Here is a 24,413-nt window from a genome sequence, read left to right on the forward strand (position 1 = left end):
TTGTTGTTGTGTGCCGTGGAGTCAGTTCCGACTCATAGCAACTCTACATAGGGTTTCCGAGGCTGTAAATCTTTACGGGAGCAGAAACCCTCATCTTTCTCCCACGGAACAGCTGGTAGTTTTGAATTGCTGACCTTGCGGCCCATAGCCGGATTCGTAACCACTACGCTACCAGTAAAGTATAGGGTCAGCAAAGAGAGAAAGTTCTTCAACAAGACAGACTGGCACAGTGGCTGCAACAATGGGCTCAAGCATCGCAAGCATTGTGAAGCTGGCACATGAATAGGCAGTGTTTCAGTCTGTTAGACACATGTTCGTTATGTTTCTACCAAATCAACTGCACCTAACAACAACATATAAAAAACAGTTCACATATACTTGAGGGTGCTCCCAAACATTTATTGAAAATGGAATTTAAAAATAATGGGATTCTTCCAGAAACTTTTGAAAGCTCCTGTGTGTGTGTGTGTGTGTGTGTAAAACTGTATATTTCAGACTGTCAAGCTGCTACAATAATCTCAAATCATATTATTTTGCAGTCTTTCTTGTTTGTTTTGGTTAAGTATTATATAAATATGTATTCTTCTCTTATTACATATTTTAGGTTGAAATTAATAAAGATATTGTATCTGAGCAAGTATATGCTCTTTTGGTCCTCTGATTAAAATCTGTATGAGGAGGCTTCTTCTTTGTTGCTAAGTATGTCACTTGATTCTTCAAAATTGATTCAGAACATTAAAAGAAAATTTTAAAAGTTAAAGAGATAAACATAAGGTTTAGTATTCCTAATAAGATTTTACAAATGAAGTTTCTATAATTCATTTGATGGGGAAAGTACACTTTATTCATAAAAATAGGATTGTAAACTTATAGGACTTTTCAAAAGATATCATTTAAAAGCCTAAGCTTAACAAAACAAAATATTCTTATTAACAACATGTCTATAGATATATTTGTATAGAATTTGGAACAAGTACCTGAATAAAAATGTTTTATATAATTTGATTCTAAGAGCATTCCTCCAAAAGTTCGATTCATTCACAATGCAGTTAATAATATAAATTGAGTCTGAGCTCCTGGAATTAGAAGAACCAATACAGAAAAACATTAATGACTAGTCTTGTTGTTACATGCCATTGAGTCATTTGCAATTCATGATGACACTTTATAGGGAGCAACTGGTGAGTTTGAACCATCGACCTTTTTGTTCAAACCAATCTTGTGGTCCAGGGCTTTATCCTACAGCACCACACCAAGTCAATCCCATGAAATGGTTGAACTAGACAGTTTTTAATTAAGTTTCAGAGGTCACTTATCATTACCAAGCAGTACCACCATTGCTGGCTTTTCCGTTTTGTTGTTGCTCTGTTCAAATCACAGATTTCTAGGTATTCAACTGCTTTATTTTTCATAGCTTCATACCTTATTTATTGAGACCTCTTCTAGCCTAAGACAGAGACACTCCTCTCAGAGAAATACCAAGTTCCTTCACATTTTAAGAAGCCTAGTTCTATTATTAATAGGAAGAACTGGGTAATGGAAAACATACACTGATGCTATCAAGGTTCCAGAATCTTTAGATTCTCCAGGCAATTGGCTTTTGTCCTATAACTCATGCCTTCCTTGTTTATATGTGAAAGCTGATACTCTCTTTAAAATCCTAAGGGTAAATTCAAACCATCTTCTTTCAGTAGTATAAAACTTGTTGCTGAAGAGTCGATTCCATTCATAGTGACCCTAGAGGACACAGCGGAGCTAGGCCATATGGTCTTCAAACTAGATAGAATTCTTTAAGGAAACAGACAGCTACGTCTTTGCATTTTCCGATTGCAAGACATTTTGTGGGTTCTAAACACTGACATTTGGTCAGCAGCTGAGTGTCTAACCACTACAGCACCAGGGCTCCTTTTCAATAGGGTGTCACAACCTATATTCAATAGGGTGTCAGCAGCTGAGTGTCTAACCACTACAGCACCAGGGCTCCTTTTCAATAGGGTGTCCTCTGCCCTCTTTCCTGGTTAAAGAGATTCCTTCTTGCCTAAATATCTCACTGTATGCCTAAAAGGAAAGAATGTCTTTTTTTTAGTATTGGTACTTTTCTTCCAAACCCCTCTAGTCCCTCTCCCCTGGCTTCAGCGTTCTCAGACAAGAAGTCCCGCCTACAGTATACGAAAACGTTTGCTTGAATACCCCAGGAACACTGTCAAGGTCTGTTTGAACTGCAAGGTCAGTGGTTCAAACTCACCAGCCATGCCTCATAAACCCTATACAGGGTCGCTATGAGTTGGAATGACCCAAGGGTATGAAACAACAACAGTTGTTACAGGAGATAAGGACACAGGTGGTATATTATTTGGTACATCGCAGTTCCAAATGTTCCTAAAAACTACTTGATTCAACTTGATTGTCCCTCCTGCTAACCCAAGGACAAGGTGGAACAGGGGAATTAATTTTACATGTAAGATAGTGAGAAAGGGTAAGTAGAAAAACTATCAGCATCAAGTGCTGATACAGCATCAAGTGTTCTGTCACATAACAATCTACAAAATTACTATGTGAAGTTGATTTGGGCTAGATGTTGCTTATTGCCATGGGAAATGAAACCTGACAAAATCAATGTATATTTAAATATTGAAGATCGGTTTCCCAATTAGCACCCAGAAGCATTTGTATTTTCAAAAGAGGATATTTTATAACTGAAGTAGCTTTCTATCTAGTGTAATTTCAGGTATAATTGTAATTCATAAGTCTTATAGATTCAAAGCTGACATATTTAAAATCAATAATATATTGTTGTTTGTTGGTGTTAAGTGCTTTTGAATCAGTTCCAACTCACAGCAACCCAGTAGAGAGTGTCCAAGGAGATGCTGGTGGGTTTGAATCGCCAATCCGTAATAAGCAGTCCAGTGCTTATCGTACAATGCTATAAATTTACAGTGATTCTAACTATAGTCTTTGTTAACTCCCACCAAATAACTAGATGAGACTTTGCAAATGAGGTGTTTGTGATCCACCAAGGGGATGTTTGTAACTAGACAACTTATTAATAATCTAAGTGTGCTGCATGGCACCCTTGTGGGGGCAGTAACATGCAAATAAAGTATATCCCCTTAACAAGGGGATTGATCAGTTTTGCTATACTGCCAGGCTTAAAATGAGTTATCCTAGAGGCAGATGGGAGATATCAGTGCCACCAAGAAAGAAAAACTAGGTGCAGAGTGTGTCTTTGGACCTCAAATCACTTCACTGTGCACCTCCCTAGATCCAGGCAACAGAGACAAGGAATGGGAAGGAGAGAGAGACAGAGAGAAGGAAGGAGGGCAGTGGAGAGAGAGAACTGTAACACCAGAAACAAGAGTCAATGAGAAGCAGTGCTGGAGGAAAGGCAGCAAGGAGCAGCAGGGACAAGACACTGGTCCCTGGAATGAGAAAGCTGAGTGCCTTCAGGTCAAGGCTTACAGGTGAATTGGGTACCTCTGGACTAAAAGAGTTTTGGGATAATTGCTCGAGCAGGTCACAGGCCAAGACAAAGGGAGGTCTGTTTGGAAACATGGTGAGAAGAGGCTGTCCTGATGGAAGAATTGCATCCTGAGTTATTTCTGATGCTTGATTATAACCTGTTACTTCCCTAATAAACCCCATCATTATAAGCATTATCTGTAAGCTCTGTGTGGTCACTGCAAGCAGTTATCACACAGAGCCCAGAAGTACAGACTGCCATGGGAGGGGCAGCTTGGTGTCACAGTAAGTCACAGTTAGGAGAGAAGGGTCATCTGACCTCCACCTCATAGGAATCAGCCTTGGGCTGTACTGCTGATAATGATTCTCTTCCCCTTATAAAGTTACATGAGGACATTACACAGGGCTGCCGCACCAAACTTAGTACAGACCTGTAACTGCTGACTATTTGCATGTCCATACAAATCATTTCAAAAGAAGCTGATGTGAGAAAAAAAAAAAAAAAAAAGGGCAGAACTGAGTTCAATAACATAAGATATGGCTAAAACCCTACTGTAAAGGTGAAAATGGTCATTGATTTTTTTTTGAACTACATTTGTAGTTCTAAAAGTATACCATTATCAAATTGTATTTGCTTTTCCCCTCCAACCAAACTTGAAGGTTTCCACTTATACAATGTCTTTTATTTTACACTCTGTTGCATTAAAATGTCTAGCTACACTAATAGTGCCACTACGCTTGATAATCTATTTTCTCTCCAATCTCTGATGAAATCTCAGTGTCATAGACGTGTACAAATAGGCATGCGCATTCAGGGCAGGCATGCACACACATACCATAGTTGCTAACCAAGTAGGTTTCAGAAAGCATCAGGGAGAACATATTTGACATGACCATCATCAAGATGCCTTGGCTTAAGTTACTAACTCCCAACACCATTTATCTTTGCCATAGTAAGGTCACAACAGCATTGACACCAAAGCGCTCCTCTGGGGTGGAGACATACCCATACACTGACTCCGAATGAAATATTTAAAAGAGGAAACCTGATGGAACCTGGCGGAACAAAAGGGAAATCACAGACCATTAGTTGTGGTTCTTTCCATCATGGATATTAAATAAAATCGACTTTATTAAATACCAAATTTTAAGTAACGCATCTAGGTATTAAAAATTGTTTTTAAAGCAATCTAAGTGCACAGAGAGTATACAAGATATTTGAGGAGAAAAAAAACAAAGACTGAAAAAGTTTTAAAATAATATTAGAATTTTGAAGAATTTCAATATATTACTGCACTTTTTTAAAAGAACATTCCATTTCCATAAAGCTTACAGTATAGAGAAAACATTTAGGACTGGATTATACTGGTAATATTAACTAGGAAAAAAAAGTAGAATTTGACCTGCATCTTAAAAGACCAATACGACTTGAGCAGGAGGAATCCATACATGACTTGCCTGCATCTGCCGTTGTTGTCTGTTGTCAAATGGCAACATGATATAACAGAGTAGAAGTGCCCCCACCCCTAGGTTTCCTCTAATCCATGCAGGCGAAGATCAAAAAGTCTTATCTGCTCCGGAGGCCTCGGTGGGTTCAAACCACCAGCCTTTAGTTAGCAGCTGAGTGCTTAACCACTGCACCATTAAAGCTCCTTATTAATTGTTGCTGTTGTTAAGTTGTGACTCACAGTGACATAAATAGGGTTTCCGATAAGCAGCTAGTGACTCTGAACCACTGACCTTGCGGTTCACATGGACATTTTGTCCCAGTGCTTATCCTACAGCACCACACAAGAACTTCTTACTTATTATACAAATATCAAACCCAAAGCCAAACCCACTGACACCGACTCAATTCGGTCTCATAGTGACCCTACACAAAGTTTCTGAGACTGTAAATCTTTATAGACACAGACAACCTCATCTTTCTCCTATAGGTCACTTGGTGGGTTTGAACTGCTGACCTTGTAGTAATCAACCCAAATACTTAACCCAAAGTGCCACCATAGCTCTTGTATACGTTTATAATACTTTGTAAATTTCACTGTACTTCCACACACAAGTTCTCAATTCTCTCAATGACGCTGTGAGAAAGATATTATAAAACACTCTCATTTTACTATTGAAACACCTTAAATTTTGAGCAGTGAAGTGGTTTGCCAAGGCCCCTAGACATACTCATCAGTCCATTCCACTCTACAAAGTGCCAGGTGATGCTGCAGACAATAGAGATACAGCAGTGAACAACCACGGCCCTCTCAAGGGCGTTTACATTCTATAATACAGCACAACTGACTCCTAGATAGGAAGGAACTAGGCACATTAGACAAGTGGAACAGTGAGAAAAAGCTAATGAGCAAGAACGGGCCCAGCAAATGATAGTCAACTCTAGGAGTTCTGTGATCACTGAGGTTTGAGAAAGAGTTTGTGAGCATCCTTGAAAGCCTATATGGGTCACTGTAAGTTGGATTCGATGGCACTCAACAACAACAACAACAACAATGAGGTTTGGACTTTATTCGCTAGATACTGGAAGGAATTCTATGAGTTAAGTGGTACTTTAGGTATAATGTAACCTACACTAATAATGTTAAGTGCTGTCAAGTTGGTTCCTACTGATAGCAATCCTGTATAGGACTTCCAAGTAGTAGCTGGTGGGTTTGAACCACTGGCCTTGCAGTCCAAACGAATCTTGAAGTCTAGAGCTTATCGTACAGTGCCATGCCAGGACTCTACACTAACAATGGTGGTGTGCTATGGAGTTAGATTTGACTCATAGCGACCCCGCACAGGATTTTGGGGGCTATAAACCTTTACAGGAGCAGAAACCTTCATCTTTCTCCTGTGAACAGTTGGTGGTTTCTAACTTGTAACCACTATGCTACCAGAGTGCCTTTCATTTGTTTTTGCTCTGCTAGCTGTATAGACTCAGTCAAGTTATGTATCCTTCTTGTGCCTCAGTTTCTTCCTGGGCATATGAAGCAAATAACAGTACAAATTTTACAAATTAATACAGGTAGTATGTTAAAGAGAATACTTGGTGTACAGTAAGTCATTAATACCTGTTTTAAATGCTATTATAAATTAATATACCGCTATTACTAGTATATGGAGTCCTGGTGTGGCACTGTAGGTTAATGCTTTGGACTCAAAGTTGGTTTGAACTGCAAGGTTGGCAGTTCTACCTCATCAGGCGCTCCTCGGAAACCCTATGCAGGGTCTCTATGGGTTGGAATGAACTCATCAGCACTTAACAATAATAACAAATTATTGGAGCATAATACTAATATTATTGGACTCCTGGTGTGATGCTGTTAGATCAGCACTGGACTGTGGATCACAAGGTTGGCAATTCAAACCCACCAGCTGCTCCTCAGAAACCCTTATAGGGTGGCTATAAGTCAGAACCAACACAACGGCACTTAACAACAACAACAATTATATTATTATTATACACTAATATTAATATTATGAAGTCCTGGTGTGGCACTGTGGGTTAATGTGCTGGGCTGCAAAGTCAGTTTGATCCACAAGGTTAGTCGCTCAACCTCACCAGCCATTCCTTGGAAACTTCATAAAGGGTCATTATGGGTCAGAACCAACTCAACTAACTACATTATTACTATACACTAATATTGTTGTTGTTACGTGCCATCGAGTCGATTCTGACCCATAGCGACCCTGTATAGGGTTTCTAAGGAGCAGTGTATTAATTTATAATAACAGTTTTAATAGGCATTAATGACTCACTACATACCAAGTACTTTCTTAAACACTTTATCTGTATTAATTTGTAAAATCTGGACTATTATTTGCTTCATATGCCCAGGAAGAAACTGAGGCACAAGACGGTTACATAACTTGACTAAAGCTATACAGCTAGCAGAGCTGAAAAAAATGAAAGGATTTTACCTGTTCAGAATACAACTCTTAAACCCTATACAGGGTTGCTATGAGTCTGAACCAACTTAACAACACACAACAACTACACCGATTACATTAACCCAGTATTTTATGTATTTATATTTTGGTTGCTGTGGAAAATAAAGAGCAGAACAAATATAGAAGGGAATTTAAAGGAAAGACTGAATCAGATTAATTAAAGAACAAAATTTATAAAATGACTGCAATTTCAAGCCTGAAAACTAGAAGGTTCTCCTATTGACAGAAATAAAGAAGCCAAAAGGCGAAATCCAACTTGGAAGAGGAGAAATGAGTACTTTTGATCTGTAGGAGGTGCTATCAGGATCCTAGGGAGGAAGTCAGGATAAAAGTGAGAGTTGGAGATATGGGAGTCCTTTCAGATTTTTTGTTTTCTGTAAAATAATGGTATTAGGTAGGTCACATGATTGCTGTAGATTCCATATCTAAAATTCTAAGAGTAATATTTTAAAAGTCAGAGATGTATTTCTTGGCCAAAGTAATTCTTTAATTCTTTAGGGGCTCTGCAGTTTAGCGGCTCTGAAACATTCTTCAAGCCTCCCCTAAAATGTTGTGAATTCATAACATCAACACTGGTAACCCAAAGAAAGAATATTTGAAGAAAAAATCAAAAAACCAAACACTATATCCTGATTTATTGAAGCCTAAAGGATTAAAACAGGCATATTACCTTGCAAAGGGGGAGCCTTGGTAACAGTGGGAAGGCTGAAAAATGAAACAATCATTGTTTTTTATTTTAAAGTATTCTAACTTAGGGTATCAACCTCACCTTGGCCAACAAAACACAGCAAATCTCATAAATTTGTCTAACTACACATTGAAAAAGTTACACACTTTATCACAACCAGTCAGTGAATAAAAAGATGGTAACATACTTAAAGGGAAAAAAAATTAAAAGGAGTTTTTTTAAGGTGAGGAATTTGCTTTAGCCCTTCTAAGAGTACCACACAGAAAGGACAAGCACTAGCTGAAACTTAAATCCCTAGTTTTACTATCCATGTCTCAGTCTGTGAACGATACTAAATATATAATAATAGAAACTATTTTAGAATAAGGTCATTAGAACAATGACTTCAACAGGTTCAGGAAGTATTTCCTGTTTGCTGGGTTCTTGGTAGCTGGGGTTCCACTAGAGGGCAACAGAGTGTGCTAAGAAAGCAACTCAGTCTTAATGATGAGACATCTGGTTTGAGGGCCCTAGTTCAATAATTGAGCAAACCAGTAGTGTCCTGAAGGCTTATTATGTTACCAAATAAAGAAGTTTTGACAAAAGGAGTCCCATTTTAAAGTTAAAAGTAATCCCACTGACATTTTCATTTCTCAATAATAATAACATATTATTCCAAATGTTTTATCTCAATAATAAAGTACCTTGTTATAAAACTGTTTATTTAAACAACTTAATAACTATCAAGCAACTTTAATAAGCATTCTTAAAAGCATTTAAAGTTTATTCTAAAATTCTTTGATGTTTTAATACCCAAAATTAAAATATTAAATGGTGAAATAGATTAAAAGACAAGATATCAATGTTAATAATATACTCATATCGGTGACCCTTTGAGATATGATTGTACACCACACTGTACTTAAATCTTTATATGGTTTCTCTTATTTAATTCCTACACATACCCTATGACATAAGAACTAGCAAAGGACACATAAGTAATCAGGGCTCAAGCTGAACTGAAATAGTAATAGCTGAACACCAGCTATCACATCTCTGTGATGCCCATGACAACACCTGGCATCCTTCCAAACTGAGTTCCTAGGGCAGTGAAAGCTTAGTCAAAGATAGAGAGCATTTTTCCCACTGTACTTTAACCACATAATATAGTTTTACTTTTGTATATTTAATTTTTTAAAAAGGCAGTGGTCCAATTTATATGGAAGTTACACATTGTCATATGTCGGTTTTATATTACAGTTGTCTTCTATAACCACGCTAAAAAAATAATAATGACAATTAACAAGAAAAATAATCATTAAAAAAGTCCAATGCACAGAGGTTTTCCCACTCAATTAAAAAGAATCAGTGTGTGACCATTTAGCTTTGCAATGGCTAACTCAGTACACTTCTGGAGACTTGGGTTCGACTCTTGGCTAATGCACTTTGGGAGTAGCTACCCCTCTCCTGGCAGTGGAGAGCCTGAACAGGTTTCAGCAGTGCTTGCAGACTATGACACAAAAGGGAGACAACCTGGTGATCCACTTCTGAAGATCAGCCCATGAAAACCTCTATGGAGCACAACAGTTTAATTGAAAACCGGTTATGGCGATGGTATCAGACTACACAGGATTCCTTCAATTGTGTATGGGTCACCATGAGTTGGGGAGCACCCGAATAGCAACTAACAACAATAAACACATGGCCTTTACATACTGTGATGGAAACTGATGTGGCACTGAGATCTCATAATCAGGGAGTAACATAATCAAGGAGAAGCTTAACATTCATAACATACCAAATAAAGGCACACTTAATGAACTGAAATTCAATTTGGGATGGACTATGAAAGGAATGCAAACAACCATTAACTGATCCGAAGTATGGTGGGTGCTCTTGTCCTACAGGATCTTAAAACCCAATTAAGGATGATACTTGAGAAGACCAAACTCAGTTTTAAAATTTAAAAATAGTATGAGACAGTGTATTAGTTACCTGTTTATGCTGTAACAAAGAGCCACACACTAAGTGGCTTAAAACAACTAAGATTTATTATCTTACAGTCTTGGAGGTCAGAAATATAAAGCGGGTCTCATTTGAGCTAAAAGGAGCTCTGGTAGCATAGAGATTACGAATCCGGCTGCTAATCTTACGTTCAGTAGATCGAAACTACCAGCTGTTCCGCGGGAGAAAGATGAGGTTTTCTGCTCCTGTAAAGATTTACAGCCTCGGAAACCCTGGTCAGGGTCACTACGAGTCGGAACCGACTCCACGGCACATAACAACAACAAATTTGAGCTAATTTCACTGGGCTGAACTCTGTCTGCAGGTTCCAGGGGGAGACTCAACCCCTTTTGGTTTTATCAGGCTGCTAATCTCACAGTCAGCAGTTTGAAACTTCCAGCTGGAGAAAGATGAGGCTTTCGGCTCCTGTAAAGATTTACAGCCTCAAAAACCCTGTACAGGGTCACTATGAGTCAGAACCAACTCCACGGCACATAACAATAACAACAGCATTCCTTAGCTGCAGGCATCTTCTTCCATCTTGAACCTAGCAACACCAGTCAAGTCTTTTTCAGATTTTATCTATCTAATACTCTGATATCTGATATTCTTCATATCAAGGACCATGTTTGTCTCCAGAATACTGGGCTGGAGCAGTGGGCTTCCCAGTCCGTGGAGCAAATGAAGCTGAGTGACTGAGTGGGACGCTTGCTTGTAGAGTGGGGTGTCTCCAGGTAATTAACTAGGGGAGCTAGGTTAGCTGACCCATAGAGTTAGAGCCAAATGCCTTCAAGTTGAGGCTTTCGGTGGAGTAGTGTGTCCTGTGGGGATTTATCAGCCACTCTAAGCGAGCGTCTAACACTGTTTTGGCAGAGAGGCCTGACTGGGCACCTCTGAGGGAGGGCAGGATATCCTGATTAGAACGATGGGGGTCCTAGTGTAACACCGTAGGACACACATGACACTGCTGACCACAAGTTCAGTGGTTCCAACCCACCAACCACACCAGGTTTTCATGGACCATTTTTTAAAATAAGAATTAGATCTCTATGTCCTTCCTTCTAGTCAGTGTTAATCTAGAAGCCCCACTGAAACCAATCCACCATGGATGACCCTACTGGTATTTGAAATGCTGGTAGCAAAGTTTCCAGCATCACAGCAATTTTGCAAGTTGTCATGGTACAACAAACCGACAGACGAGTGGAGGTACTGCAGTGCACTGGATGGATTTTCTGTAAACAAAATGATCTTGGTTTTCACTGTTTTTGGATTCTGAGTTTATCTGTGTCATTCTTAAATCCCGCTTTGCATCTTTTCTAGGAGAGACGCTGAGGTGTGTGAGCCTAGCACGTGGATTATGGACCTCCATCCTGACTGCTGGTTCATTCTGTATTTTATATTATAACACATCCTAAATGCAAGAAGTTCTTAAATAGCCAATTTGCAAAGAACCGATTTTTCATTTTATCTAAGCTCAATAATGTCCAGATGATCTTGGGTGAGTTTGATATGCCGCTAAAAATCCACAAGCTTCATTGACAATTACTTCCTAATCTAAACTGACAAAAAAGAATGAGTTAAAATAAAGTCTGGCAAAACCTTCTTTCCTCACTGAACATATGGACTGTAAGGAAATCTTTAGACTTCAGAGGAAATGTCAGAAAAACAAGTAATGCTCTCCTTTTCACTTGTATTTAAAAAAAAGGGGGGGGGCGGGGAGAAATAGTAGTACATTTCTCTAGCAACATCAAAAGTGTAAATTCTTATCAGCGCCTCAAAACAATACTAATTAGGCTTCATGTGGAAGCATTAAAGTACATTAATGGAATGGGTAAAGTTGTACCCAGGTAGTACTAACCCTCCGTTAGGATTTCAACTGATTGTCTCACTTTTTCACCTTATTTTGTAATGGCAGTAAAGCCCCATTAAAACACAGATTACACATAATAAAGCTGTTTCCATGTCTAGCAAATGGATTATAGTTAAAAAGTGCATTGCGAAGATAGTTAAAAGAATTCTCTAAAAGGAAGAGCTCTGTGGGACAAATTATCTCCCTGGGCTCTGTTCATGGCCTCATCATTCCCCATAATGAGATCTGTGGATGAGGTGAGGGGAAGCCATTTTTCAGGTCTTCATTTTACCACACTGATATCAGTCAAATCTGAGACAGGAACCACCTTCTTCATTAACAAACAACCCACACACCTACAATATATCAAAAGAAGAAGATGATCCTCCAGGAGAAGCAAAACGTGAACAAGTGGGGAAAAAGTGAAAGCCGGCCTAAGGAGTTGTGGAAGTAAACAATACATTATTATTTACCATGGGACCAACTAAGTAAACGGGAAGTGAGCATCAGAATGTTGTTCAGCAAGTCAACTCTAGAGAGCAAAGGATTCTTTCTCAACCATTAATTCAGTAAGTGTGCTTTGACAATCAAATTTTGTAAGATGTTGTGCTAGATGCTATTAATAAAATGAACACAAAATAAATAAAACTCTCCTGGTCCATGGCCTTAAAAAACTTAGAATCCAGTTAGGAAGAACAATCCCTTATAAAAAGGCTAATTAGAATGCAAAGCAAACCAGGGTGGATTTCCACCAGGAAACATGAAAAATACACTTAAAGAGTATGTACAAAGATTAGTGCCAAAGAGAACAGTCCAGAAAGACCTCATAGTAAAGTATATAAAATTTACCCAAATTCAATAAATCACTTGTTTATATTCCAGTCCAGTTGGCTAAATCACATAGATACACACACACACCAAACTAACTTGGGACTGCAGAAAAGCAATGAGAGAATCATGTTTAAACTATGAAGCAGCTCCAAAAAGTGGAATGAAAAGTTAATGGATTATGTTCACAGGTTTTTTGGAGGTCCGATGAATAAACTAACTTTATACAAACAGTGCTAAGAAGGCATAGTAGAAAAAATCTTAGAAGCAAACAACTTGGGAGAATTGCAAGTAAGTTTTGGAGAAAATATTAGCCACTGAAGGAGTCCTGTGGCACAGTACTTAAAGGACTCAGCCGCTAACAGAAAGTTACTTTTTCAAACTCACAAGCTACTCTTCAGGTGAAAGATGTGGCGGTCTGCGCCTATAAAAATTACAGCCTCGGAAAATCCTGTAGGGTAATTCTCATCTGGCCTATTGGATCACTACAAGTTGAATTCACTCAGCATCAATGCTTTTGTTTTTAATTAGTCACTGATCAATTCAATAAAACAAAAGTTACTAATAAATTATGTGTTTCAACAACAGCAATGCAATGGGTTGCATTTGAATAGTTTACTTTTACTATTCTCAGTCTCTAAGACTTCATTTTGCTTGAATCCACAGTCAACACTCATGGAAGCAGCAGTCAAGAATTCAAACAACATACTGTGTTCGGCATATGTGCTGCACAAGACCTCTTTAAAGTGGTAAAGAGTAAAGATATCAGTTTGAGGACTAAGGTGTACTTCACCAAAGAAATGGTATTTTCAATCACCTCTTACGCATACAAAATTTAAACCATGAGTAAGACTATAGAAGAATTGAAGCAACTGAATTATGGTACTGGAGAAGGACATTAAAAGTGCCATTAACTACCAAAAGAACAATTCTATTTTGGAAGTAGTACAGCCAGAATGTTTCTTTAAAAGCCAGGATAGTGAAATTTCATCTCTCATACTTCAGACATGTTATGAGCAGGGACCAGTCCCTGGAGAAGGACATCGTGCTTGGTAAATGGAGGTTCGGTGAAACAGTGGAAGAGCCCCAGCACAATGGGCTTAAATGTAACAACGGTTATGAGGTTGAGGCAGGACAAGGCAGTGTTCTCTCTGTTGTGTATAGGGTCACTATGAGTCAGAACTGACTCAACAGCATCTAATAACAAGACAGTTCTCAGTTTCGCATTAAATAAAAAATCCCATTAAAACAAAATATTTACACTTTTTTTGTGTGTATGTTTGTGGAAAAATGGAATTGAAAGATAATGGAATTTTGACAAGAACTTTTTGAACTGTTCAAAGGATTTGGAATATTCATTCAGAAGAAAGTCTTAGTGATCTTCTTCTGAAAAACCAACCATCTGAAACAACGTAAGCAGAATTCTTTGCTGACACACATGGGGTCAGGCAAATCGTGTCAACTTGAAGACAACTGGCTTACCTATCCAGAGGCTTTTAAAGCCTCGCATGTTCACTGCCTGAATAGAAATCTTGAAAAAGCATGCTGAAGCGAAAAAAGAAAATTAATAGTCAGACAAGATAAAACACCTCTCAGATCAGAGAGACATAAAAGGTAATTAGAGAGAATGTAGGGATAGCAGTTGCAGAATCACAAAGGGGGAAAAAAACCTCCTTTTTTGTTTTCTTAGAAACTTAGCAAAATACTTAAGAAAAGGACTAAGTAAAGAGTTAGTATAGCTAATAAGGTTACAGGGCCTCTAAAGACAATGGCCTTTTTCCCAGTGGGTAAGGGCTGTTGTTACAGTGCACACGGAGATGATTCCAATTCACAGCTGCCCTATGGGAGACAGTAGAAATACTACTCTATGGACTGTCCGGAGCCGTGGTCTTTACCGAAGCAGATTGCCAGGTATTTTCTCATGGTGAGCCACTCATGAGTTTGAACCACCAACTTAGTTAACAATGAAGTGCTTTAATCATTGAGCCATCATGGCTCCTTTAAGGGTTATTACTACTTCCTTAACACATACAAAATGAAAACTGTTGTAGCTACATGTGCTAACTTGTACAGGTAGTTCTGGAAACCTTTTCAAATCCAGTAGTGATTGACATGCAGGGCTAGAGTTCTTAAGTATTCCTAAGCATCAATACCTGGATCATCCTTATCTGATTATTATCATATTTCAGAGATCCAGAACAAACAAAACTTTATGTAGCTTACTTTAAAATTAAGGCTTAATAAAGTTTATTTCCTGAAAACCCTATCCCTTAAAAAACAAATATTTTCCAATATTTGACTCAAGTGTTTTTTTGCTTTAGCAATGAAAACAAGACACTCAGTACAGTTTCTCACCAGCTAATTTAAGAAAAAATCTTCACCATAGTTCTTCATAAGACTTCCTTCTCCAGTGTATTCAATTCTTTGAAACACACTCAAACTTCCGGAATTAAACTGAATATTTAGCCAGGGCCAGGAATCAATTCCACAGCCAGCAATGATGGTGAGAAACCCAACAGCCTCAGCAACTGACACTAATTTAATGAGACACAACAGGAACTCTTGGGAATGAAGTGTCTGCTAATTAGGCTACCAAGAACAGATTCCCAAATCTTGACTAAGTTTTTCCAAACATCTGATAAAGAACTTTGATTTATGGGCTGTCCAGGTAAAGCCTGAACAGATGGTACCTTTTAACAGTAATTGACACATGGATTTGTTAAGGATTTCAATTACTCAAAAACATGCAGCTCTACAGAAAAAAACAATGAGGAACATTTTTAGAGTCATCTACCTTATCTTTGTCTTCAACTACATCTGCCAAGATATCATCTGGATCCAGGATTCCGCCATCTGTGTATTCTAAGTGATGGATCTTCACCCAGTAACCAGGATCCTATAGTAGAACAACCAACATGTTTCATGACTTAATCATTAGAAAAGGTAAAATATATTTTAACATAAAAAAAAGTAATTAACTTGTTAAAAATATGTTTGAGTAATAATAAAAATTTTAAACACCCAAAACATGTGCTGTCTATTTGGACACATTTTTGGCATTTTTTATCACACTCAACATAAATTAGTAAATCAGAGTATACACATTTCATCAGTTTTTCTGGAAGATAAATTGCAATGCAAAAATAAATTGTACCAGCAATCTGAATTTTATGTAACCTATAGCTTCAGCAAATGTTAAGAATAATTTAGCAAACACAGAAGTGTGGTGAGACCTGAGGATTCCTAAGTCCACTGACAAGGACCTAGCCACAGAGGGCTAGAGCCAAGAGTGAAGTGTCCAGATGACATTAAGTGAGGGGAGATGCACAAGAATGCCCAAACTTGCAGAGAAAGTACCCATTTGACCTAACTTCAATGGCTTGATGATCAGAAGTTAAATAGAAGAAGATAAAGAAATTTGATAAAGGAAACAAGTGTAAATTGCTGCAATTTAATAAACTTGACCTATACTTATGGATGTAGTTGCTCAAGATACCAAACAAGAGGGAAGGAGACTTCACATCAAGGATCAAACATATCCTCTCTGTATACAGGGTTGATACATATAGACTACTTAGACACTGGCTACCAAAAATAAGAGGGACTCTAAAGGCATGAAGTGGCTGGCTTATAAGTTTTCAAGTGGGAGTTTAGTGTCAGAGTGTGCAAGGAAAGCCAGAATTCTCACTGAATAGTTTTCATCTTGTCTAGATGGGTCAGGTAAAAAGAGATGGGGATAAGATACTCATGACTCAACAGTGAGTAAATGTTATCATGACTAATTATGACTGTCACAATTATAAAGGTAGAAGTTTTATAACAAAAAGGGGGCAGTAGTTAATCTTACATTCCAGGAAGAGAGAATCCTAGGACCATCAAGGGAGAAAAGCACAAGTGGAATCCACAGAAGCAGTGACACCAGAGATGGAGGCAGAGATGAGGATATGGAAAGATAGGGCAGCTGAGGACTCTAGACTCATGGAAAGAGAAAGGCTGTGTGCTGATGGCCAGGAGGCAGGCTTACAGAATATGCCCTTTGGTTGCTTAAATGATTATATATTACTGAGTGTTTTACTACACATCAAAAGCAAGAACAACAAATTAAAATAAAGAGGAAATAGAAGTAAATTCTCTTGAATGGTGATGCATGGAGGGGACTGTAATCACTGCAGTGATACAAAATACGATAGGATGAGTGCAAAACTGATATTCTCCCATGTAAACTATCACTCAATGGACAATAAAAGCTTTAAAAAAAAAAAAAAAGAATATTTGGCAAAATCAAATATTTCCTTGTGTGCATCTTCTGAACCAAGAGATAAAAGTCCAAACCAAGATCCAAAGCTGTGTGAAATAAAAGAAAAAAAAAATCTGATGGCAGAACTCTGTAACTGCAATGGCTGTCATTTTGAATATATGAATGCAATGGTGTACCCGCTAAGCTCTTCTTCTTTTTAATATCCCATGTTCTGAAGTGTGTCCTCAACTCTAAAATTTACAATGACATCCCGAACAAGAGCTTCAGAATCAGTTTCCATTTTCCGCAGCATGGCAACATTTCTAAACTATGCTCAGAGCTAAACAGAAGGCTTTCTTAATTGGGTCCTGATTTAAGAGTATTTCTCATATTTTTCTTTTTAAAGTACTTAGGGCAGTATGGTTAAAGAATAATAATCATTTTCTCAAGGTGTTGTGCAGTTAGATACTCTGACAGTAGAACTCAGAATTAAATAACCTCTTTCATTTAGTTATTTATATACTGTTTCTAGAAAAGGCTTAAAAGAGCACCATTAAAACAACCGAACAAGAACAGAAATAAATTAATTAAATGAAGAAGAATGTTAGTAAGGATTTCACCATCAAACCTGAGCTATAATCAATTTGGCTCTGTGCTTCTTAGAAAGCCACTCAAAGTGGGAAACTTGAGCTATAAAGCACTTAGTATCTAATAAAAGAACAGATAGCAGTTCATGAGAAGAGATGGAAATTCTTCTAGGATAAAAATCTAAGGCTTTACCAGATGAACCTCTATAAAATGTAAGAACTAACGTTAACCACAGAATTCAACTGCAATTTTATATAAGCTAATAGAAATGGTTGTCATACAGCCTTCTCTTCAGTTGACCCGATAAAAGGTGAAGGCATACTATTAAATAATAATTCTGTTAAGGAATCTATTCAGAGGGCTGCTGAAATGTAGCCCAAGTGCATAGCTTTCATGTAATCCTGCTTGACACACTGATAGGCTTGAAGAATTTGAAGGAACTGTACTTAGCTAGGCTTTGGGCATTTCCAAATGAACTTTTCTATAGAGTGTTAAAGAGCAATTCCAAGCAAAACAAAGAGATTCATTTGCTTCAAATACTAAGATAACACTACTGATTTATGAGGAAACTTTTAAATGACTGACTCTATTGCCCAGATAGAGATGCATCGGATAAAAACAATGAGAGTATGACCAGGGGAGATAAACACAGAACACATATCACTCAGATCCTTATCAAATCTCTGCCAACTCAAGGCAAAATAAGTACAAATAAAGATGATGATACAATTTTGCTTGCTGAAAGTGAAGAAGGCTTAAAATACTTACTGATAAAGATCAAAGAGCACAGCCTTCACTATGGTTTGCATATCAGTGTAAAGAAAACAAAACTCCTAACCAGTGGACCAATAAACAACATTCTTATCAACAGAGAAAAGATTGAAGTTGTCAAGGACTTCATTCTTCTTGGGTCAACCATCAACATTCATGAAAGCAGTAGTCAAGAAATCAAACAACGTATTGCATTAGGCTAATCTGCTGCACAAGACCTTTTTAAAGTGTTGAAGAGCAAAGATGTCAGCTTGAGGACTAAGGTGCACCTGACCCAAGCCATGGTATTCTCAATAACCTCATATGCATGCGAAAGCTGGACAGTGAATAAGGAAGACCAAAGAAGAATTGATGCTTTTGAATTATGGTGTTGGAGGAGAATATTGAAAGTACAATGGGCTGCCAAAAGAACCAACAGATCCATGTTGGAAGACGTGCAGCCAGAGTGCTTCTTGGAGGCTAGGATGGCCAAACTTCATCTCTCAAACTTCAGATGTTTTGTCAGTAGGGACCAGTTGCTGGAGAAGGATATCATGTTTGGTAAGGTGGAGGGTCAGAGAAAAAGAGGAAGGCCCTCACAGAGATGGATTGGCAAAGTGGCAGCATCAATGGGCTCAAGCGTGGCAACAATTGTGAGGTTGGCCCAGGACCGGGCAGTGTTTCGTTCTGTTGTGCATAGGGTCGTTATGAATCAGTACTGACTCAATGGTACCTAACAATAACAACAACAAGAAAGATACTAAAGGATACAAAAGACTGTGTAATGGCTACTGAACCCTATAAAAGAGAGAGAAAGAACTCCGCTGTTAATGTTTGGGTATAGAATTTTCTTGCTCTGCCCATGCTATAACCAACATTTTTTTTTTTTTCCCCCTAATGTATCCAAGACTTCTGACTGAAATCTAGAGTACTACTTTTACGACTAAATAAAAACAATCTATAAAATAAATTAAGTATTTATATAAACTCCCATGGAATTGGTTTCTGATCTAATACAACTAAAGAAGAAATCTGTTGATTTTAACTATATATATAAAAGTTTACATATTTAAAGGGTTTGCATTTGTTTTTTATAAGTGACTGTGTAAAAGCACATACCTACTACGTTGTATGCTTTTTTTCTCCTGCTCAGAGTATATAAGCAGATTTTATCACCTAAAATGGAAGTGGCGCTGTGGGTTAATGCACTGGACTGCAAAGTCAGTTTATACCTCAAGGTCGGCCATTCAAGCTCACCAGCCGCTCCTTGGGAATCCTATACAGAATTGCTATCAGTCAGAATCAACTTGAATGCACTTAACAACAACAAAACGGAAGTCAATAATTATCCATAAAAATCACAGCAAAAGTTGAAGTACTTCTTTCTTTGCCTAAAGATAGGAATAGAGAGAGAAGGAAGGCAAAAAAAAAAAAAAAAAAATGACTTAAAATACAAAATCTCAGAAAATAGCAGGTGCGTCTCATAAGTGGCACACCAAGTAGCAGGCAGGTAACAAGAAGATGGGATTGTCAAATCTCATAGCATTCCTCCCTTATATGTATGCAGGACTCAAGATATTCTGTAAAACATGTCACACTAAGCTAAGACTAGGATGTTTATTTGTAATATAATTTAAGAAAAGTATATAAGACTTAAAATTTTAATAGAATGAAATTGGGTTAGAAAAGGTAATTTGATACTTTATGCAATCATATATAAGAGAACATCAAAAGTTCATGGAAAACTGAAATTAAAAGATGAACATTAAAAATACGAGCTTTGTCAACATAAGTTTCATCATATTGCAGACACTTTTGTCAGTGATGATACGTTTTACACCATCCTTAAAAAAAACTCACAATTCCGGGAACTGAAACGTCCCAAGAAAATTCTTTTTTACATTTTTAACTGATGAAAAAATAGCTCCTTTTAAAGATTTCTTAAGATTTAAGATTTTAAACGTTCCTTGTTTGATGAGCGGTATGAGCAGGGGAAGCATTGTCATGCTGAAATGGGCTCCCTGGTGAAGATTTCCCTGGTGGTTTTCTTCTAAAGTTTTGGCGAACTTCTCAAAACATTCTCATAGTAAGTAGACTTATCATTCTTTGCCTTCCCAGAAATGAACAATCAAATTGCCCTGGCAATCCCAAAAAACTGTTGCTATAACCTTTGCTCTTGACTGATCACTTTTGCTTTGACTGAAACACTTGTAACCCTCTTGGTAACCATTACTTCAATTGTGCTTTATTTTCAGGATCATACTGGGAAAGCCAAGTTTCCTCTCCTGTTACTGTTGTTCAAAGAAATACTTCTGGATCTTGATCCCACTTGTTTAAATTTTCCATGGAAAGTTCTGCTCTTGTGTGTAGCTGAGCTGGGTGCAATAGTCTTGGATCCCATCAAGCAGAAAAGCTTACTCAACTTTAATTTTTTAGTCAGAATTGTGTAAACAGAACCAACTGAGATACCTATGGTGTTGGCTATTGCTTCTACTCTTAATTGTAACCTCTCTTCAATTAGAGAACCAACAAGATTTATTTCTTTCCTCACAAACCAGTCTGCTGCTAAGGGCTTCGTATTCAACATAGTCCTACCTCTTCTTTAGATGGAGTATCTAGTTGTAAACTGCTGATTTCTTTGGGGCACTGTCCCCATAAACTTTTCATAAAGCATAAATGGATTCACCATTCTTCTACCCAAATTCACCATATTTTAGTAGAATTCATGTTGATCTGATAGGGGTTCTTTTCACATTAGAGTCTTATTTTTCATAGACAACTAGATCCTGTTCAGATATGTCATAACCAGTGTGAGTTCATTTTGGTTCAAAATTTTTTTTGAAACTCATGCATAGTTTCTTCATGATACATACTTTCCCTGAACTTTTTGAAGATCCATCATATTTCACAAAGAAAATACTTTTAGGAGAATAAAGGGGGCCAGAATGTAGACTCTGCAATTTTAATTTCCCCTATTCCATATAGATAAGGAGCTCTGATAGCGTAGTGGTTACAAATCAGGCTGCAAACCTCAGAGACAGCAGTTCGAAACTACTGTTCTGACAGCTGTTCTGCAGGAAAAAGATGAGGCTTTCTGCTCCCGTAAAGATTTACAGCCTTGAAAACCCTGTACAGGGTCGCTATGAGTCAGAACCGACTCAACAGCATATAACAACAACAACATTCCATACAGGTACTATCACTTTGCACACAACAAAGGGGAAAAAAAAAAAAAAAAAGAGTATGCCAAATTTGAACATGCTTAAGCCTGAAATAGAAAAGCAAGCCATACAAAAGCAGACTCAGGGTTAGTATTTTACACATCCAAGAGAGGAAAATCAACAAGCTGAGTTTATGCCAACTGTCATTTTGTCCCACGGACTTCTGAGCACAGTGCTATAGGTCACATAAAAACATACAAATAGTATTAGTAGACTTTAGTCATCATAAGACCATAAATTTACCCTGATTCTTTTATGGATGTAAGAATTTCAACGGTTACATTGCAGTCAACAGTTTGCATTTCATTACTTGGTTTTATTACTATCAAGAATAAAACTGATCAGACATGAAAAGATGTTCACATTCATGTCTTAATTCACACAATGAAGCATTTGAAAAGCATTTTTCATGATCATGACAGTCTATGTTTAGTACAAATACCTTTAATATATACAACTTAAAAATTGCTTTGAAAATCTCTTGCATATGTGTTCATTTCACAGTGTAATAAGTATATGAGAAGTCTTCATAAAGTTCATGGGAAAAAAATCCACGATCATTTTATTTTTTTCTATGAACTTTTTGAAGTCCCCTGTGTACATGCCAAGGTTCATTAAAATATATTTTTAAATTACTAAATTTTAGTAATTAAAATATTTTACAAATCATATTTCCTCTACTTTAGACCCTCTTTATAAACAATACAGTTAATGTAAGCACTACTGGAATTTTAAAATGAAAATGCCATAGTCTACCACAATGAATTGCAGAAGGAAATAAAAGCAAAGGTATACACATTGCAGGATGTCAACAGTTAACAGGTATTTTTAATTTTATACAGAAATTGTTCTAAACAGATATTAATACTAATAGCTGCAAATGTCTTTCATTATGGGTTGTTTTTGTTCTTAATTGTTGTCCAGTTGGTTCTGACTCATAGCAATCCTGTATAACAGGGCTTTAGAGGAGCAGCTAGTCGTTTTGAACCACCCCGACCTTGTGGTTAGCAGTCCATATCCTACAGTGCCACACCAGGTTAGTGACATATTATCACATAGCTTTCAAAGTTTAGATTGAACAAATTTTTAAAGAGCAATAATCTTCCATCTGCAATACCTAAACGAATACAGCGGCAAACCAGATCCTATTATGCTAGAGCACTAAACATGGATTATCCCAATAATCCAAAATGACAGCGAAATTCTAGAAATTTGTAAGCAAAATGACTGTGGTCTAAGAAGAGAAAACTAACCTCCAGAACAGCCAGGTCCCAAAGTGAGGTGAGCATTGCAAAGGAAAAGTCAACAGTGGGAGAAGGAGTCCATATAGCAATGGTGAGCATTGCAATGCTCAATATTGCAGCTCGGTTCTCTGTGGCTTAATGATTTCACAGAAGAATCTTTAGCCACTGAATGCAAAATAATTATGAGAATTCATGGAAAATTAAAAATTTCTTTGTAGAATTTCACTGTACTAACTTGGTAGCATGTATTAGTAAAGTCAGATTTCACTGTTTGCATCTTCATCATCCTCATTATCATAGGGCGGAATTTTGTTGTTGTTGTTGTTTTAGTTAGGAAACTCTGTGGAGCAGTTTCACTCTGTCCTATAGGATCATTGTGAGTTAGAAAAACTTGACAACACACAACAAAAACAACATTGCACAAGTACTGTCCTAAGTATTACATATGATTAATTTATTTATCCTCAAGTATCTTCAGTTAATTCATTTAGCCTCGAGATGTAGGTATCAACCTAGTTTACAAATGAAGAAACCAAGGATAAATGGATGACATTATCTAAGTTCAGATGCTTAAAAAATGGCAAACATGGCTCTTTATAACATAGGGTTTTTGTTTTTGTTTTTCAAGATTAGAGAGTTTAATACAAAACACACTATCTAGATATAACATAGGATACCTGGTCGCCTTCTATTCTTATTTAAATATATGGGGCCAGGCAAGTCACCATAAGCCATCATCAGTAAACCTGGAGACTCCATAATCTCCTACAAAATGTGCTACATGAAAATGTTAGTGTAAATACCTAAGAGGGTCAGTGTGTTCAGTACTTCACAAGTGAAAGAAGAAGCAGGTGTGCTACACTGGAAAATATAAGTTGTCATTTATGGAATTAAGTGTTTGGGAAGGTTTTGAAAATGACCCTCCTGCTAAGAGCAGAGAGTGAGATTGAGGCACTGGAAATGGGATAGAGAATTATGAAAGATATAAAATATAACTTATTCCATCTCTACCACAGCCCAAAAGAGAACCAGATGTCTCTGTAAAACCTATGAAGGAGACAACAGACAGCATGTTCGGATACTGAGGCAGCAGAGAACAAGAGTCTGAGTAACCAGTCATGGAGCATTGTGGGGAAGAGCAGAAATTCTAAAAATGAAGCCTGAGCAAAGCTTAGCAGAGCAACCTTGACACTTGGAAGGAAGATGGACACATGAAAAAGCTATAATATATACTAAATTTATTATAGGCTGGCCTTAATTGGTTCTTTTGGAAAAAAGATGTGGAGGGTGGGAGAGAAGACCTTGACAACATGCCATCTTGGGCAAGTTCAACCACATTCCATCCACTCCCGTTGACCTGGAGATGAGAGAAGAGGAAGGACTGGTTGGTCCAAAGTGTGGTGAAACCTGAGCCCATGGACAAGGACATAGCCATGGAGGGCTAGAGTTGAGAGTGAAGCATCCAGCTGATATGAAGTAAGGGGGGACACACAAGAGTATCCAAACTTGCAGATAGTACCCATTTGACCTAGCCTCAATAGCTTGATGATCAGAACAATTTTTGATAAAGGAATTAAGTGCAATTTGCCAGAATTTGATAAACTTGACCTATGCTTATGGATAT

At 37.5% G+C, this 24,413-nt stretch overlaps 1 protein-coding gene across 3 annotated transcripts in view; it reads right to left on the reverse strand.

Moving 5' to 3' along the window:
- PARD3B (par-3 family cell polarity regulator beta) overlaps positions 1 to 24,413 on the reverse strand; it is a 1,706,387-nt gene that overhangs the window by 1,459,694 nt on the left and 222,280 nt on the right. For all 3 annotated transcript variants that reach the window (XM_006861955.1, XM_006861956.1, XM_006861957.1), the window contains exon 2: positions 15,544 to 15,645. In XM_006861955.1, the coding sequence (XP_006862017.1) occupies positions 15,544 to 15,645 (102 nt within the window). The remainder of the gene's footprint in view (positions 1 to 15,543; positions 15,646 to 24,413) is intronic.

This window comes from Chrysochloris asiatica, unplaced genomic scaffold (genome assembly GCF_000296735.1).
Source record: "Chrysochloris asiatica unplaced genomic scaffold, ChrAsi1.0 scaffold00045, whole genome shotgun sequence".
Taxonomy (NCBI): Eukaryota; Metazoa; Chordata; class Mammalia; order Afrosoricida; family Chrysochloridae; genus Chrysochloris; species Chrysochloris asiatica.